The following is an 11,058-nucleotide window of genomic DNA, read 5'->3' on the forward strand; positions in this document are numbered from 1 at the left end:
TTATTATTTTTTTTTTTTTTTTTTTTTTTTTTGGTTTTGTTACCGTTTTTCTGCTTATTTTTTATTTTAATTTCAAATTAAATCAGTATGAATCATTTACTTTAGATGTGAATAATTTTTTTTTAGAATGGCCTTACGTTTACATAAGAGGAAAACGTTTTTCAGGTAATGAGATTATATAATTACGTGTGAAGAAATTAAGTGGGTTTTTTTTGTACTCACACTTTATTAATTTTTATAATTTATCAATTTTTTTTTACATTTAGTCTGAAATTTTATTTCAGTACGCCTGATAATTCGTGAGTGTATTAATTTAATCCTTACTTTAATAATTTCCTCATCTTTATTTATTTTTTACGTACTTAAAGAGAATAAAGGGGGATAAAATTAGTTTTGTTTTAAATATTTTTTATTAGTCCGGTGGGGAAAAGTCCAACAGAAATGGGTTAGTATATTACACGAGTATTTCTAATCCCTTTTTTTTATTTTAGAAAAAAATAAAATTACGCAGAAAAAAGGATCACAAAAGTATTATTAAAATATAGTCAGATAGATAAATAGTTAGATCAGAAAAATAGATATCTTTTTTTTCCTTTTAGACCGCCGAACGCACCACGACGTCCGCCGTTAGTATTTTATACTTTTCTTATAAAAAAAAATTATTGGGATTCCTTTAAACTAATACATAATTTTCTTAAACGTTTATTTCTTTATTAAATATATATACATATGGATTTACTTTATCTTTCATTTACTGATTATTGTAATGATTTATTTTCAGCCGTCTTGTGATGGAGATCATAAGCGTAGAAGAGTAGGTTTTCTTTTTTTAACGTCAAGCGTAATAATCTTATAGAAATTATATGTAGTCTGACGGTATTGAGAAAATGTTATTATTATTTTATAGTTCGGATAGTTTGGTGCAACTTCTGAACGATAGCACCTTTGAGGAGGAACAGTAAGCAAATCTCTCTCTCTCTCTCTCTCTCAGCTACTGACTTAACTACTCAAATACAGTAAACATTACTTTAAAAAACATTTTAGAAACGAGTCAATGACTGTAGAAGTGATGGAAAAAAATGAGGAGAAAAATGAAAAAGAAAAATGAATGTGAGTCTCTCTCTCTCTCTCTCTTTCTGTCTCTCTCTCTCACCCACACACTCCGTCACATATATACATACACATCCTCTCTCTTTCTCTCACACACACACACACACACACCCACTCTTACACATACAAACACACACACATACATATATTCAATTGTGTACTATATGTCTTTTTTTTTATTTTGTAGAAAGAAGAAAAGAATCGCGTTTTCATTGTAATATCGCGGAAAAGAATAAAAATGTTGAACTCAAAATGATAATATTTTGTTTGTGTTATTATTAAAACTATATGTGAAGTTGGAAAAAGGCTTCATGAAAGAATGGTTGTAAAATGAATGAGGAGACTGATGAAATGAATCTACGTTAATATTATGACAAAGAAAAATGAAATGAAACAAGAAATAACAAAATAAAGTGTTGTTACTTGATGTGATCAAGTAATATGGGAAATCTTTTGTATATAGTGGACCGATTCTGATTTACACTAAAGTAAATAAAATAAATATGTTATAATCTGTCTTATATACATTAACTTTATAATTTTAATTCATGGATGATAACTTGAAAAAAAAGAGAATAATTTTTACTGATATTTGACAGGTTATAACCAATTTATTTTAAAAAAAAAAAACACACACTAAGAAAGTGTACGAAGGATCCTATAACCATTGAATAAAAAATAGACCTCAATGAAAAATTGATATACTTATTTTGTTTTTATTTTTCTTTTTTTTGAATATGTCGATTATATTAAACAATGGCTTATCAGTTTAAATTTAGAAAAAAAAGAAATAAAAAAAAAACAAACTAAGAAAGTGTACGAAGGATCCTATAACCATTGAATAAAAAATAGACCTCAATGAAAAATTGATATACTTATTTTATTTTTATTATTTTTTTTTTTTTTTTTTTTTTTGAATATTTCGATTATATTAAACAATGGATTATCAGATTAAATTTAGAAAGAAAAGAAATTAAAATTGTATTCTTTAATTCAAATGGCGACTGTTATTTATTCTATTGATTTCGTGAGTCTATTATACTCTGTATATGTATTTAAAAAAAAGACTATTTCGAAATCTCTCTTGGTAACAGACTCTTGTTTACGGATGATAGCTGACAACCAATAGAATTTGTCAGTGAAAAATAACATCACTGAAAATCGTATAAAAATATTTACATATTTATTTTTTGAGTAGTCTAATAACAACCCTCAGATCAGTAAGAACGTAACATTTTCATCTAAACCCCCCACCCCCCAAAAGGTATCAATGTGGATATTGTCATTTAATATTCGGAGATTATGAGAGTATGGATAATCACGAAAAAACGCACAGTCAGGAATATAAAAGAGAGGAGATTTATTCCCTGATAGGTAAGAAAAAAAACCCAGATATACAACATGTATAAAAATACTCCAAAGCAAATCAAGTCCAAGCAAAGAAAAAAATGGGAAAAGAAGAGAACTATAAATAAAAGAATTGGATAAAATTTATGAGATAAAAAAAGTATGTGTGTTGTTATTGTTGTTGTTGTTTTTTTTTTTTGGTTGTTTGTTTTGTTTGTTTTAACTAAGAAATGATTAAGGGAAGTATACTTATTTAAAAGTGTATAACAATAGTATTATATCTGCTTTTAAATGCATTAAATCCTCGCTCGGTTACAAGACGCCGATTGGAGAAAAGGAGCTAATACGAAAAAAAAATTGGTATATTATGACATGAAAGGACTTTTGTTTGAAAGACAAATATACCCCCCTCCTTCCGTTTTTGTGGGAGTGGTTAGATTTCAAATTTCTTTAGTTCTACTATACAATTTATTATTTCTAAACGTAACTTTTAATGGACAATTGGAGAAATCATTCATATTTTATCCGTTTAATGTTTTAAAACATATATTAAAAAAAATAGAAATAAAAAAAATCACATTTAGTAGATCTTTAAGAAAGATGGAGGGTGCGTATGTGTGTGTGTGTGTTTCTTTATTTTTGTCCCCCGCTTTCGAGAAAGCGAGGGGACATTAAATCTCATTCGTCTGTCCATCAGTCTGTCCGTCCGTCACAACAACTTTAACCTTGCCCATAACTTTTGATTTAGTGGAGCTCTGACTTTCATATTTCACATATGTATTCCTTGTAATAAGACCTTTCTTTGGGCACCACCGAATTTGATCTTTTGACCTTGACGTTTGACCCACTTTTACACAAAAAATTTCATACTTTTACTTTGGCCAACTTTTGAATCGTCGATACAAGGTTTTTTATATTTCACATAAATGTTTTTTGTGAGAAGACCCTTCACTTGATACCAACAACTTTGACCTTTTGACCTCGGAGATCTCCTTGACCTCTGAGATTTCCGAACTTATGAAAAAACTTCAACATTGACCATAACTTTTGAATTGTACGGGCTAGGGCTTTCATACTTCATATATGTAATTCTTGTGTGAAGGTCTTTCATTGGATACCAAGAACTTTGACCCTTTCACCTTAACCTTGGAGGTTGGCCTACTATTAAAAAACTATGACCTTTGCCAAAACTTTTGAACAATAGATACTAAGACTTTTGTATTTCACATATTTATTCTTTGTGGCAAGACCTTTTATTTGATATCAACAACTTTGACCTTATGACCTTGACCTAAGAGATTTCCGAACTTAGGAAAAAACTTTAACATTGACCATAACTTTTGAACGATACGGGCTAGGGCATTCATACTTCATCTATGTAATCCTTGTGTGAAAGCCTTTCCTTAGATACCAAGAACTTTGACCCTTTCACCTTGACCTTGAAGTTTGGCCTACTTTTCACAAACTATGACCTTTGCCACAACTTTTGTACAGTAGATACTAGGACTTCATATTTCACATATGTATTCTTTGTGGCAAGACCTTTCATTTGATTGATTGATTGTATATTGTTTAACGTCCCTCTTGAGAATTTTTCACTCATATGGAGACGTCACCGTATGCCGATGAAGGGCTTCAAATTTTGACATTTACTCGGCACTCAGGGCCATTGAGCAGTGGGGGATCTTTATTGTGCCAGCGCCTGCAGCTGACACGGGGTCTCGGTTTTTAAGGTCTCATTCGAAGGACCCGCAACTTTCACTTCAAAGTACCGAGCGCATGGCGAAGGAACAGTTGCTACCCGTTTTAACGACTAGGTCGGTCGCGGCCAAGATGCGAACTCACGACCTCCCGATCACGGAGCGAGCGCTCTACCGACTGAGCTACCGTGAAGGGTTAATTGGTTGGAAGATAACGAACACCAAACTTCTGATGGAACCTTGAGCGAAACAACAGAACCATTTCCAATTAGTCCTTTTGTGCACCCTGAGCAAAGATCTCCTGTAAAAACAAGAACTGGGAGAAGAATTAAACCCAGGGAGATCTACTCACCATCACTTTAATATCAATTATTTTTGTCACCCGTGAGGAAATAGAGAAACTTAACTGTGACATCCGTCCCTTGTGGCAGGAGAGGGGAATGACATGTAACGTAGAGCGATGCGAGACGTGAGCGATGCGAGACGTGGTCGGGGAGCTACAAAGCTTACAGAACCCACTGGACAGAGGCCCATGAACCAAACATCGAAATATACAAATGCACTAAGGCCAACTGTCATTATGCTAGTAAGAGGAGGGGACAAGTGACTCGGCATGCGCGCCTCAGACACCAAAGCGCCGTGGAATCCACTCACACCACAGTTGGGAATCTACGTTACATAGATCAGTAAAACAGTTTGATGCCATTGACCCCAGTCTCTGAAGCCCGAGACAGATTTCGATGCGAGGCCGCTTTGAAAAGAAAATCAAAGTACTGTGAGTACTGAAAGACGGTGGCATGAATGATTTTGTTTATTTAACGGACATTTATTTAAAAAAGAATAAAATTTTCAGCAGCGATAGATTTTTCTGGCTAGCAAATACTGCGACACGGGATCTTAATCTGAATTAAAGGCCAATATCCATGTCACGCCGTGGGACTAGAATCCGCTACGTAAGGATGGACTTCTTCAAGTCCGTTAGATAGAAAGATCTATCGTTAAAATGATAAATGTCCTATACGGACCCGGTTTAACGGCTTGTCCCGAGACACAGTTAGATTATTCTGACTACATGTACAAGTCCGTGAGTCCAAAGCAAACCCGCTACCGTTACGTCAGATGGCGACTTGCAGTAAATAAGATAAAATATTTTAAGTTTATGTAAAATGAATTGGGAATTATTTAAAATTTTATTCCGATTTTTCACAATATATCAACCTGTATTTTAATATATAAATTTATATTTTTGTAATGAATTCTCACTGTGATCTAGAATGTTTACGCACTATCTTATGAGCATTTCAACCCTTCTTTGGATTTTCAGAGGGCGTGACTTTCTCGACGCAACTTGTTTACCGGCTGTCAAATGATGACGTTGATTCTCATTGGTTGCCAGATAAACTCATCAGTATTCATAGCATTGTTTACGTAGAACAAAAATAACACCACAAACTTGTTTGAATATGTATTATTTCATACATGTAGTAAAAACAAAAAAAACAAAAAAGCAAAATTGAGCGTTATTACTATCAATATACTTTACAAAGGTAATAACATGAGCTTAAAATGTATTTTTAGTTAACGTTTTTTCGGCGGCAGTGAACAGCTCGGAGTTCCCCAAGTGGGGGCACATGCAGAACTTGCGCTGGCACTGTGAACATGTTGAGATCCTACAAAAAATTGAACTGTCAAAATATGTTATAGATATTTACAAAAAAAATAACGTAAATATATTATAACAAAGGACTTTGATTTTCGATTATTATAAAATGATCAATTTTTAGACCTTTTATTCATGTAAAATGGAATTTAATGACTGTTTTTTTTTTAATTCTATTTAAAAAGAAATAAAACATAAATTATGTTCTTACCAGTGTTAATGTTAAGAAACTTCACAGGAAAAATTGTATTTTCTTCAAGTAGACGTTTCGCCGGGTTTCCCTGTGTTGGGGTGCAAGATGGGCGCTTTGAATTGTCGAACTTGTTGATTATCCCTTCAAACAGCTCGGATACCCTGTCCAGGTCGTCCGGTACTTTTCCTTTAAAATGTTTTTCAAGTTTGGCGAGATCGATATTTACAGTTGCCGATTTCGGGACATAGCCTTCTGTCGTTTTTATGAGATACTTCTTTTTATTGCTGTTGATCAAATGGGTCCTTACTTTTTGCGCAAATGAAATAGCTGAACTATTTTTCGCTTTCAGTCTTGTTTCATACTCTGTTCGTTTATTCAGTAACTCACGTTCGACTTTTTTAAGGCAATCACTTGCGGAATCCACGAGCATTTTTTCATCAGGATGTTTACTTAGGTCCCCGCACTGTTCCGGGGTCACGCACTTGTCTATCCTGCATTGCCGAATATTATGGTCCAGCCTAAGATGGCAATTTGAGCATTGCTTTCCCCTGCCCTGAACAACGGAGCAATATTTGTCAGTAAGATCGGTGAGCCGGTCCCTCGCTGATTGGGTTTGAGTCTCCAGTTCTGAAATCTCCTCTTCAATGACCTCAATTGAATGATCGGAGATTTGTATTCATAATAATCCAAAAAATTTGGCTCTTGGTCGGTTTGAAAATCTAGCTCTCTCCTAGCTACAGACTCGCAATTCTGTTCCAATCGTGTACATGAAGATCCGGTGCCGGCATCTAACTTGACAGATTTTATCTCAGCTGGGGAAGACCCTTCGACAACTTTAAGGTTAACAACTGGGAAATCGCACCGTGCCTGAAACGTTCTCACATGTCTTATAAATCTGTTGAAATTTGTGTCCAATAGATCAATAAAGTCATTTTCATCATCTTTATACATTATTCGCACGGCCGGCATACGTCCCAAATATTTAATTTGAGTTTGGATAAGTCCTTCAAGACCTATAAATCCAAGAGATAAAAGTTCTCGGAGTGAAACACTCATCAGGGTACACCTTTCACTTCCATAATAATCATAATGTACCTTAAAATCAATTTCACAATAATCATCCGAAATTATCTTTGACACAGCCATGTCGCGCCCAATACTGTAATGTGATGCAATCTCCCGTGCAAACATGTACAAAGTCTGTTGAATTCGCGGGAAATGTTACACCAGCCAATAAAATTGCATTTTACATCAGAGAACATTTAGTTGGAGGGCAGAGTAAGTTGAGGTAATATACATTTCCTATTGTTTTAAGAAAAAATATTTTCTGTATTCAACTTCACTAGTGTTTTGACTACATTTACTTATTCAGAAATTGAAAAAAAATAATGTCAAACAATTAATTTTATTCGCTTTAAGCCTTAAATCCACTCCTCATCTGATTAACATTTTTGTAACCCCCTTCTCCACCCAATCCTTAGAATTTGTAATGAAGTTGCTAATATACATCACAGGCGTCGAAACCGGGGGTAGGGGGGAGGGGGGGTAGTCAATTTTTGCACAGATATAGCCATATGGCACAATGGGGCTCCTTCTACAAATGTTTTTTAGTTGGAGGGGTGTGTAATCCCCCCCCCCTGAACCCTTGTTCAATTTGTTTCTGACACCTATGTGCAGTGTTCATTTACCCTCCCCTTTTTACTGTACAGAGTGTCTTCGAACACGTTGCCCCCCCCCCCATTTTATTGCAAAATAATCAAAAGATTTCGTGGTAATTGTTATCAGTTTAACTTAAATATTGTGTGGCTGGAATCTATATGATTTTCATCTTATAACCAAAATAATCTATATTTAATGATGTGGAAAAAAAACCTAGATAAAATAATTAAAAGTAGTTTTTACTGCATGGTTAAGATTCTTTGGAAACGATGTGCCATTGTTTAGGTAGTTACTAGTGCCTTAATATACATGTATCTACCTGTATAAAATTTTGATACACGATTTTTGTTAAATATTTTTTTCTGAATAAATCATTATAAGAGAAGGGGGCTGTCTATCAAAACAGTTGTGATCCTTTGTAGAAAATCGGGACCTAATAGCTTTTAATTGCTTTCATATACCAGTGATGAGGATTTATCTTTTAATTAGAACTTGTCTCAAATATTTTTTGTTCAAATAAAGAGTTACCTGAATTAAAATATGATATGGTTATGAAAATATTTCTCTCATAACCCCCCAATATTCAACATAGGGTCTATCAGCTCATGTATGACAATATGCATGCCTGATTTTACGGACATGACATTAAATAATTTACTGCTACATGTAATGCTATTATTTGTGAAGTTTCATATCATTTTCAGTATTACTGGTAAACAAGAAGGAAATGGAGACTGTAAATCAACGTGGTAGACCATATGTTAAAGGGAAAGCTCTTTCAAAAGACATGAGAAGTTTAATAATAAATGACTTAATTCAAGGTGGTGCTGTCAAAGGTAACCCTACCATTCCTCGTGGTCTAGGTGTTGAGTTGTCGCGCAAATTTAAAGTGTCAAAATCGACAGTGTCAAATCTCTGGAAAAAATACAATGAGAAATTCTCGGTTTCTCCTCGCAAACCATTTCATGCAAGTACACGGAAAATAGGAGAAGAGGACTGTGAGTTTATTAAAGTATTGAAAACTGAACAACCTTCTATGCAATTAAAAACAATAAAAAATGAGTTACTTCGCCATTCAAACAGTATAACGCACGTCGGAATAGGAACGATTTCTAACACGATTCGAAAAGATCTCAACATGACATACAAAAAAATGTGTCTGTTTCATAAAAATAGATTTCATATTCACAATCTCCAATATACACAAAGATTCCTTAACTATGTCGCGAATAAAGATCCATACACATTAAAGTTTATGGATGAAATGGGAATCAGGTTGGTGGACGGTCAGCAAAACTACGGACATTCCATTAAAGGTACAAGATGCGTGGAAATGACCAGATATGACAGAACAGCCAACTATACCGTCAATTTGATCGTTGGCATTACAGGTGTTAAATATGTCTCTATTATTGATGGTCCATCAGATAAGTTCAAGTATGTTGGCTTTATTGGAGAGGCAGCCAATAGTTTTACAGATGAGGGAGAGAGAGCATTCCAGTTGGGGGATACCCTGGTGATAGATAATGCCCCTATTCACCACCATACCGCCGAAAGAATCCTCAGAAATTGGCTACCGACTATAGGTGTAGATGTTCTGTTTTTACCCACCTATTCTCCAGATCTCAACCCAGCAGAAAAATGTTTTCTTAAAGTTAAGACTTTGATCAAGAGTGATAGATATGTAACTGCTCTACATAAAGATATGAAAGAGGCCGTACTACAAGCCTTCGGCGAAATTACTATGGCAGACACTTTGTCCTTCTTTCATGCAACAGATTGCATATTCGCCTAACGAAGTTAATTTGAGCTTAAGTTGACATTGTAAAGAGTTGATCTAATCTTTGGATGTTGTGAAGGGAGCAAGCTGAATTTAATTCGACAGAAGCTGTCCTCGAGAAGTAAATACGTCTCCGTGCATCCCCCCCCTAATCAGATCTAATTAAATGGCGCTAGTCCCTTAACCCCCGACCCCTAAGATTTTGTGTGCGGGAAGTTCTCGACCCAAATTTTTCTTCAAACTTATCCAGGTTTACACAATGTAGATTAATGTAGATCTAGTTTAAAAATTTGTAATTTTTTCATTGGTCATTCAAATAAAGTAGATGAAACATATCCGGCGGAGTAAAGAGTTCTTTGTTAATTACATGTACTTATTACTTTTAGTGTTTTTCTATGTGGATTTGAAAATGTTACACATGCACTAAATATATATAAGGAAAAAAAAGAATAAATTTGTAGTATTTCATCATGCAATTTGTGCATAGGACTTTTCTTTGGGATCCAAGAAAAATATCATTACTAACTTTTAATTTTTCATGTCACAATCATTCTCGAAATCCATGGATTTTGTTTCCATTCTATTTCCACAAAATTGAACAAAACGATGCTACTTGTATTTAAAAGAGGTCAACCAACACTGTGTATTTCCTCACAGTTTACATAATCTCCTAAGTTACGGTAGGAATATTGCGTTAAAATTTGTAATTGTCCGAGTTAACAAAAGCGATTATACCGTCGTAAAAGCAGCGATTTGCAATAAAAAAGAAAATTATTAGACTAAAATTATAAGAACTTATTATTTGTATGATACTTTATATAAAGATAGAACTTTTCCGTAAATTACAACATCTAAGTCAGTTGCGTTATAAAGATATCACAATTTAATTTGGATTTTTGGAATTTTCTCCGACTCGGAAGAAAATACAAAAGATCTAAATAACACATTATAGAGAAGATAAAATTGTATTATTAGGTGAAACGAGGTGTTCTCCGTGTTCAGAATTTTATGAAAAGCTTTAATTTAATTGTATTAACTATATTTCTTTACTTAATTTTGTATTTATCAAAAATATATTTTTTGATCAGTTACGCCATATATGGCTTTAAGTAAATTTAAAATTAAATGATTATGTTGAAAACTTTAGAAACTGAAGTGATTGAATCTGATTGAAAATAGTTATTTCTAGTCAAATATCTCTTCAAACCCCGCTGGGTTTCTCGAAACATAGATTTATCATTTTGCTCTTTTAAAAAGTTGTTTAATACTATAACTGTTATGATTGACTGTGTGAAATGATTGCGTACAAAAATCTGTCAAATTACATAACATCGACCGACATTATTCTGAACTGAAATTTACAACTGCTTTTCTCTCAGGAGAAATATACATCAAAAAATTGCGCAAACGTCATAGAGTGTAAAAAAAACAGGAAGCTCGTAGGTGGGGCTAGTAATCAGCTACATCGCTGTTGCAACCAATGAGAATCAGCGTCATCATTTTACAGCCGGTAAACAAGTAGCGTCGAGAAAGTCACGCCCTACTGAAAGTCCAAAGAAGGGTTGGAATGCTCATAAGTACATTTGTCATCAAAAAACACAGCAAATAG

At 33.9% G+C, this 11,058-nt stretch overlaps 1 protein-coding gene and 1 long non-coding RNA gene across 2 annotated transcripts; one reads left to right on the plus strand and one right to left on the minus strand.

Moving 5' to 3' along the window:
* Positions 1–430: 430 nt before the first annotated feature.
* Positions 431–983, plus strand: LOC134255196 (uncharacterized). Its single transcript, XR_009989474.1, has 3 exons — positions 431–626; positions 782–814; positions 908–983. It is a non-coding gene; the product is annotated as an uncharacterized LOC134255196 (long non-coding RNA).
* A 4,752-nt stretch (positions 984–5,735) lies between these two features.
* Positions 5,736–6,440, minus strand: LOC134255517 (uncharacterized). The gene is made up of 2 exons (XM_062738078.1): positions 6,029–6,440; positions 5,736–5,827 (listed from the first exon to the last, which is right to left on the minus strand). The coding sequence occupies exons 1-2, from the start codon at positions 6,438–6,440 to the stop codon at positions 5,736–5,738; spliced, it is 504 nt and encodes a 167-aa protein (XP_062594062.1).
* Positions 6,441–11,058: the final 4,618 nt, after the last annotated feature.

Source organism: Saccostrea cucullata, unplaced genomic scaffold, assembly GCF_032062105.1.
Source record: "Saccostrea cucullata isolate Sc308-1 unplaced genomic scaffold, CSIRO_AGI_Scuc_v1 ctg4167, whole genome shotgun sequence".
Taxonomy (NCBI): domain Eukaryota; kingdom Metazoa; phylum Mollusca; class Bivalvia; order Ostreida; family Ostreidae; genus Saccostrea; species Saccostrea cuccullata.